At 33.7% G+C, this 8,288-nt stretch overlaps 1 protein-coding gene across 2 annotated transcripts in view; it reads left to right on the forward strand.

Moving 5' to 3' along the window:
- The window catches only part of LOC110111365, an 11,937-nt gene extending 4,799 nt beyond the window's left edge, over positions 1–7,138 (forward strand). The window contains exons 2-4 of one of the 2 annotated variants that reach the window (XM_020843205.2): positions 6,256–6,617; positions 6,751–6,847; positions 6,924–7,138. In XM_020843205.2, the coding sequence (XP_020698864.1) occupies positions 6,765–6,847; positions 6,924–7,053 (213 nt within the window). In that variant the 5' untranslated portion in view covers positions 6,256–6,617; positions 6,751–6,764 and the 3' untranslated portion in view covers positions 7,054–7,138. The remainder of the gene's footprint in view (positions 1–6,255; positions 6,618–6,750; positions 6,848–6,923) is intronic. The other variant, XM_020843204.2, reaches the window with a different exon arrangement.
- Positions 7,139–8,288: the final 1,150 nt, after the last annotated feature.

Raw genomic sequence — 8,288 nt, forward strand, 5'->3', positions numbered from 1 at the left:
ATTTGAATATAAGTGTTATTAACTCCTTTCTTTTCAAGAACTCTCCATAGCACTTCTCTTGAAACTTTATCATATGTTTTCTCTAAATCAATAAATATCATATGTAGATCCTACTTATTCTCTCTATATTTCTCCATCATACCTCTCAATAAATGTATGACTTCCATAGTAGACCTACCCGGCATGAATCCAAATTGATTTTGAGAAACATTAGTATTACGCCGCTACCTACGCTCCATAACTCGCTACCATTATTTTAAAGTATGACACATTAACTTAATTCCTCTATAATTCATGCACTCATGTGCATCACATTTATTCTTAAAAATAAGAATTAACACATTCATTCTCCATTGATCTGATATCTTTTTAGTCTTTAAAATAGTATTAAAAAGTTTAGTAAGCCAATAAATTTCTTCATCTCCTAAGCATTTCTAAATCTCTATTAGAATATCGTCAGGTCCAACAGCTTTTTCACACTTTATTTTCTTCAAAGTCTCTCTAACTTCGGTTTTACTTATATGCCAATAAAAATAAAAAAATTTATTTTCATTTAGGGTGATAAAATCACTAAAGTTAATTGTATTTTCACATTCTTCATTAAAAAGTTTAGCAAAATATCTCATCCACCTTTAAAAAGTATTTTTTGATCTTCATCTTTAATACACTTCACTTGAACTAAATCCTTACTACTCCTATCTCTTTGTTTGGCTAATTTATACATATATCTTTTTCTCTCCTTAGTATCTAATATATTATATAAATCATTAAAAGCTAAGTTCTTTGCATCACAAATAGCTTTCTTAGATTCCTTACGAGCCTCTTTATAGCTTTTCCAATTATCAGAATTTTTACATCTAAACCAATTTTTATAATAATATTTTTTATTTTTTATCTTTTCTTGCACATTTAGATTCCACCGCCAACTATTTTTACTATTATGAGCTTTTCCTTTCGAAACTCCAAGCACATCTTTTGCAATATTCTTAATATCACTAGCAACTTTTTCCTACATATTAGCATCCTCATGCACAGACAAAATCTTAAAATCTAAAATCTTACTCTCAAAAATACTTTTGTTAATATTCTTTAGATGCCCCCATCTAATCCTAAAAAATTGTTTTACATTATTTTTTATTTTTTCCCCTTTATCTTAAAGTCCAAAACTAATAATCAATGTTGTGTATATAAATTTTCACTCGGAATAACTTTACAATCTTTGTAATCTAGACGATCTAATTTTCTTATAAGAAAATAATCAATCTGTATTTTACTATATCCATTTTTATAAGTGATAAGATGCTCATCGGAGAAGGAAAAAAAAAGAAGTAAAAAAGTCATCGGAAAGCAAGCCTTTGACTAATAAAAACAGACAGCCTCCCCTAAAATTATTGGTGTACATGAAAACAATCCTGGAAGAAAAAGAATTAATTGTACCTACTTATTAAGCTATAAAATAGTCTTTTATTGTGCCTCAAACCCTATTCATAATTACAAAATAAAATAAAATTATTGTTAAGATATATAATAAGTGACAACAATAACATTTAGATGAGAAAAACAACTGCAACTCAAGTTCATAGAGATCAATTCACTAAGCTTTAAGAGAATATTTGTAGATATTCTTCTTACAATCTAGGAGATGGATCGAAGTTATCGTTATAATAAAGCTAGATGGCAAACACCTGTTGTAGTAAAAAAGTGATCTAGCAAACTTGGAAGGAGAACATGATCATCTGCACTGGGCCAAATCGAGTGAAGCACCTTTTCTTCCTTTTGAGATGAAATTGAAAGCCTCGTGATGAAGACATCAGCAGGAGATTTTGGCGCGTTTATCAGAGGAGACATCGGAGATTGACAACCACGATCAGGTGCCTTTACTTTTGATGCATTTTATGTATTGTTTATTTTATATTTCAGTTTTCCTATTTTATCCATCTGGGTAGTTAGTTTGAGTTGTAGTCTGAGGGTATCTCAGTCTTTTTCTTTTCTTTTCTCTTTTGAGGCCTATATATGAGGTCCTTAGTCTTGTATTAGGGTAAAAATGCTTGATTATGAAAAATTATGATTCTTCTTGAACTTGTGAGTTCTTGAGTAGTGAAGTTCTAAGGTGTGGGCAAAACAACACCCACCAGTTGGCGGAAGTGTCCCTGACTCATGGTTCAAGTTTTTCTCCTTGCATTAAGTCGTCGGATCCCCTCCTTCCCCTTGCTTTAAGCCGCCATCCATCTCCTCCCCTTGCTCCAACCGCCGAACCCCTCCAAACACCATCCTACCTATCGGCCCCTCACCCCATCCCCTTCCATAGCCGTCGACCTAGCCCCCTCAACCGCCGACCAAGCCCATTTCCCAAGCCCCACCGCCAGCCACCCCACCTCCTTTTCCTCTTAATGGAGATTTCAATCATCATTATTAGTTACCTAAATTATCCTAAGTGATTGGGGAAAAGAATCAATTCAATTTTGAAATTCAAATTTGAATTTCAAAAACCTTCCTAAATTAACTAAATCTAAATTAGGAAAGTTCCTAAATCTGAATCTAATCTAATTTTTTTAGATTGAATTTAATTATCCTTTTCCTAAATTAGATCCATGAATTAAGAAGCATTAAATTCCCTCCCAAACCTCTCCTTTTCCACATGCATGCCACCGGCCCCCTCCTAGCCTCTCTCCTCTCTCCTCTTTCCACCTCAATTTCTTTCTACTTGAATTTGAACTTCAAATTTCAATTTCCAAATGTCTTTTCCTATTTTACTAAATCTGAAATTAATTTCAGATTTTTGTACCTTACCCTATTGGAAACCCTAACCCTAATTTCACAAAACATGTCCCCTCCCCTCCTAGGCCGCCCCTCCCTCTCTCCTTTCCTCTTGGATTTTATCCCCCTCATGAATAGTATTACAAGAGAAGGAGAAGACACTTCCTCTCCCACTCCTCTTGCAAGTGGATGGCCGATCCTGAAATAGACCACGGCTTCGCATACGATTCTCAAGGGTAGATAGATATTCTTCAATCGTCGTTCTTCAACCCCAACTGGGAGATAGAAGACACCATCGACGATTACGTCAACCGTATCCTATTCCACTTAGCTGAGACTATCGACGAACAACTACCCTCTAGACAGTGGTTAATCATCGAACATCCACCCGCGTCTCCTCCTCCGTTTACCTTCCCGTTGATCAAGACCCGTGGTGTCCTATCACTTTTGGTGGCATCGCTAAGATTGTTGGCATCTTCTTTCCCCTTCAAAGAGCGTGAGTGAGGGAAACTCGAGGTGACTTTTCTAGATGTTATGTGGTGGATTTAAAAGTTTAGAGCATTTAAGTTTATATTTATGTTTGAAGTTATTTTAAGTTCTTGTTCTTCTATTGTGTAGCTGATTACCGTAACAATTTTGATATCCTTAAATTCTTAAACCCCATCTTATAAAACATTAGTTTATTGTTACTATGCTTATATCAAATTTTATTAATTTCTAACCAATTCCTAGTTGTTTTACGTCACCTCATCTTATAGCAAACCACCCAATTCTCTTTATTAGCAGTCGAACATCACTATTGTAGAAAGAGGTCAAACTCTTCTACAGTATTGAAACTAGAACAATAGGATCCTATCTGCCCTTCCTATATCTCTCAATTTTCTTTTGATTAATTATTTCCTTTCTTCTTTTTGTTGTCTGTGTATTAGCATGGGATGTCTTTGGATGTTAGTAAGGGTGGTATTTATAAATGATATAATACATAAATATGAAAACTCTCAAACCCTACATGTGAGAAATTAAATAATTTCAAAAAATTTATAAAATAAATACAAACTCCATGTAGTTTATTTCCTATAAAAAAATCAAATCTCAATTTAGGAACTTATAGTAATAAAGAGATTGCATGCCATATCAAGAGAAGTCTACTTTAGTAAATAAATTTATTTCTACAAATTAAACAATCTCCCTCTTCGGATAGACTTTTTGATGTCATGCTTAGTTGTTTGTGTTTGGAACATTTTTCTATACGACACATCCGGACACCTCTACCAAATCAACCTTGTATGGTTGATTGTGGCTTTTCAATACCTTATTATGCTTTTGGCAAACTTGTCAAACTTTGTCATAATCTTTCTCTGGGTACCTTACTGCTCTTTTATACTGAAATTCTTTTCACTATTCATATGCAATGCCCTTTGTCACATTTGATAGAAGATTTATTCTACATTGATCCTCCAAAATCACCCATGATAAATTTCACAATGATTTTCATTTTTTCTTAATTTGAAATCATTTACTTGGTTTCATCCTTGATTTCACATATTATTACATCGCACACTTAGACTTGGTTTGGGATGGCTTTCTTACTGCTTCTTAAAGCTAGAAAGCTGCTTTAAGAAGCAGTAAGAAAGCCATCCCAAACAAAGCCTTAGTCAGTAGTCACTTGCCAAGAATCAGTACATAACGTCAAGAAGTAACCTTCTTCTCATAACTACCCAATAGAGATCTACTTTCTCATCAAGCAATGAGCATGCTCGCATTGTAAAGCTTCCACATATTCCAGTTGCCAGTCCTGACTTATACATTATCAACAATCACAATATTTGAAGTTCACAATCAATAAGATTAATCTTCATGTAATCGCCAAGGAAAATAACTAGACGAACTATTTTTATGGAATTGAGTGAAAAACTACATCCAAGTTCAGATCCCAGGACTCCTTGGACTATCCACACTAAGAAAAAGTGCATCATAGATCTCTTTACACGTAATAATGTTCATAAATTCATCCTTCTGAGTTGAACTCTTCGGATTATCTTTTTTTATATGGCTAGTCAGCCTACATCGCTAACTTGCACCACTACTACATCGCTTCTTTTTTATTTTGAAAATGTCTTTTTGTGATTTACGTATAAGTAGAAGATGATGTACTTTCAAATCTGTCATATTGTCTGATATCATCATTGGGGACAAGATCTTTGATATCATTGAGCTTCATAGTGACTAATTCATAAAAACTATTATCAGCTTCACAGCAATATCCCAACTTTTGGGTAGTGGCAGAAGCAAACTTAAGGCATGGATCCTGTCATCAAATTTTATGTTCATAGTATTCAATTGTCTTTTGATTGAGATGAACTCTTTCATGTGCTTAGAGACTGAAGTTCCTTCAGACATCTTGAAATTGACACATTTATGCAATATGTTTACATTGTTGATGGTAGAGAACTTTTTATGCTTGTCAAAGAGTTTCTTCATGACACTTAGGCTTCGTTTGGGACGGCTTTTTTATTGCTTCTTAAAGCAGCTTTCTAGTACAAAAATTTTAATTTTTGTACTAGAAAATTGCTTTAAAAAGCATTAAAAAAGCCGTCCCAAACGAAGCCTTAATGTGGTTATTTCGTTGAGGTTATTAAAGGCGATGTTTAGGATGAGAGATAGGCAGGTAAACTACAGTGCTTATCTGTCTCCTAGTCCCCACTACTATTCAATGGATTGTCTGTAGCTTTATTACTTTCATGATTGATGAATCTTTCTATTGGTGGAGATAGTTTTCCATCTGCATCTTTTAGAAAGTGAAATTTTGGCTATCAAAATTGTCACTTTTGATATTCCAATCTTCCTTTGCTAGGGAAAATGTGTTTTAGCCAAAAGCTTTGATACTACTTGTTATAAATTGCAGTAATAAAACATATATCAAAATTCTAATGAAGATGGGGAAAAAAATATTGTACCAAAATTCTACCATGATGACATAATTTTGTTTGATTTGGTGAGATCCACTTATATTCATAATTGCACAAAGATCAAATAAAACCTTCACAAAGTTTTTAGAGAGAGAGTGAGAGAGATGTAGATATTATTCTTCGTAGAGATGAATCAAAGTTATTATGATAAGGCTGGACAACAAACACTTGTAGCAATGAGAGATCCAGCAAACTAGCGAGGAGAAAAATTGGTAGTCATTTTTTATAGTAACCGAGTGAAACACCACTCCCTCTTTGTGATGAAATCCAAAACTTCTTCCTATAGCAGATCACCCATTCTCTTTGACCGATTCTTCGCTCTCTTCCTTCGATCGTGAGGTGCCTTTTGCATGGGAGATCACCAAGCGGTCGATTGGGTGGCATTTTATAGATGAGAGAATTCAATAATATCGAAATTCTTCTAACCCCACTTACAAGAAATCAGAAGACTTTAAATATTCCCCAAATAAAAATTATTTCCTCATATTCCCCCCCTCCCAATAAGAATCTTAATCAAATCTTTATATAGGATTTACAATAATCAGCAGATCACAGTGCATATTTGAAGAACTCCATTTTAGGAAGGGAATGCAACAACTTCAACAATTACACATCTCCAAATCTGCTACCAAAGGATGATCCAAATAGAAAGTCTGCTACGAGAGATATTATTTTGTTCGGACACCGGACGGGAAAAACCGTCATGTTTTGTCTGTGTGAACAGTAAAAGCACAGCATGAATTGTTCACAGAGATAAACCGGACGGTTCTCCCCGTCCGTTATCCACGCAGAATAATTCATCCTGCTATGAAGGTGTTTGCAGCAGGAGTACTGGCAAGAAGCCGCAAAATCCGCGAACTTGTTGCACCTGCTCCTTGACGAACTGCAACAGTATGTTAATATCGCGCGCATCAACCTTTTTTGGGGCTGATGTAAATTAATTTCTCTCTTGCAGTATTGGCATTTTAATATCCTATGCACCAACTCTTTATTGAAAATGAACTAAATTCATCATGCTTTGCAGATTCAGTTCTATTAATGTCACGCTTCAGAAATTTGGTTCTTGCAACGGGGTTATTGGCCTTCGCAGCTGGTGGTTTAGCATTTCCATTCTTCATTGCGTAAGTAATGATCCTAAAACTGTATGTGCATGATAACAATGTTCTCCATCTAAAAGTGTTTTCTTTTTTTCTAAAGGACATCAAAGGCTAAGCCTGTAATCGATTCGTCGAAGCCTCTACCTCCACAGGCGACTTTCCGAGGACCTTACATAAACTCTGGTTCTCGTGATATTGGTCCAGACTCTGCAACTTATCCAAAGACATGAATTTTTACCTGGAAGAAATGTTTAGCTCGTCTCTGTACTATTTTTTCTTACTGGAGACTGAGGAGAGGAGATGAACAATGGTACACATGTGAATTTGAACTCTTCTGATCTCTTAATTGGAGATGAAAGAGCATCTTAGACTTCGTTTGGACAACTTTTTTGCTGCTTTCTAAAATATTTTAGTAAAAAAAATTTTGAATTAGATAATTTTATACTAAAAAGTTGGTTTAGAAAGCAGTACAAAAGCTGTCCCAAATGAAATCTTAGATTTTGTTTGGAATAGTTTTCTTACTGTTTTTTGCAATAATTTTCTAATATAAAATTTTTTAAAGCAATAAAAAAATAGTGACAAAAAATTGTCCTGCATTTCTTGTTAAGAATTTGCCCAAAAGCCCTATGGTTGAGGACACTTTGGCCTTTGGTGATTTTTAGTGCTAAAGGAATTTTGAGAAATGAAATGAAAATGATTATGTAATAGAAATGAAGAAGGGACTGAATTGGGAACGTTGAGTGAAAAATAATAATAATTTTCTTTTTTTTATATTTATTTGATAAATATAATTTCATATTAACCACAATAAAAATAAGTTCTCTTAAAATACAGTTCTTCGTTGTACTTTTATGCCTCAGTTTTGGCAAATTTAATTGTTAGGACTCCAACTTTGATTTAATTAACACAAATTTTTTCAGTTAAAAAAAATTAATATTAAATTTAAAATAAAAATATTTTAGAGCTCATGTTAATATTAATTTCAATAAATTATTTTTATGAGATGGATTCAATAGAAAAAATTTCTGCAATTTTGATCTTATTTGGCATTTGAATTACTTAAATTGGATCAAATTAGTTTGAATATGCTTTTAGATTGTGATGAGGAGCTCCAATTTACACTCCATTTTTATGGAGGTAAAATATGGAGGATGCTCTATGTTCTATTTTAAATGATCTAACCCTTAGCTTTTAGATCCATACATTCTCTTATATGTACTTTGACATTAAAAGCTTTGAGATGGTATTTTTTGTTAAATGATCAAAGAATTATCCTATGATAATTTTTGTTGCACTATTATCGAACCGCTACCATCGGTCATCCAAGCTTGATTGTAGCCCAGGATGATCGATATGATAAGCCCCAAGAAAGCACCTTCAAATTATTTTTTGGTCAAGTGAGCATAATTTGGTGTATCAATTGTTGGTAAGAGAGAAATATTTTAGGATAATTTTGAATAAGAAT

Source organism: Dendrobium catenatum, unplaced genomic scaffold, assembly GCF_001605985.2.
Source record: "Dendrobium catenatum unplaced genomic scaffold, ASM160598v2 fragScaff_scaffold_841, whole genome shotgun sequence".
In the NCBI taxonomy this organism is placed as follows: domain Eukaryota; kingdom Viridiplantae; phylum Streptophyta; class Magnoliopsida; order Asparagales; family Orchidaceae; genus Dendrobium; species Dendrobium catenatum.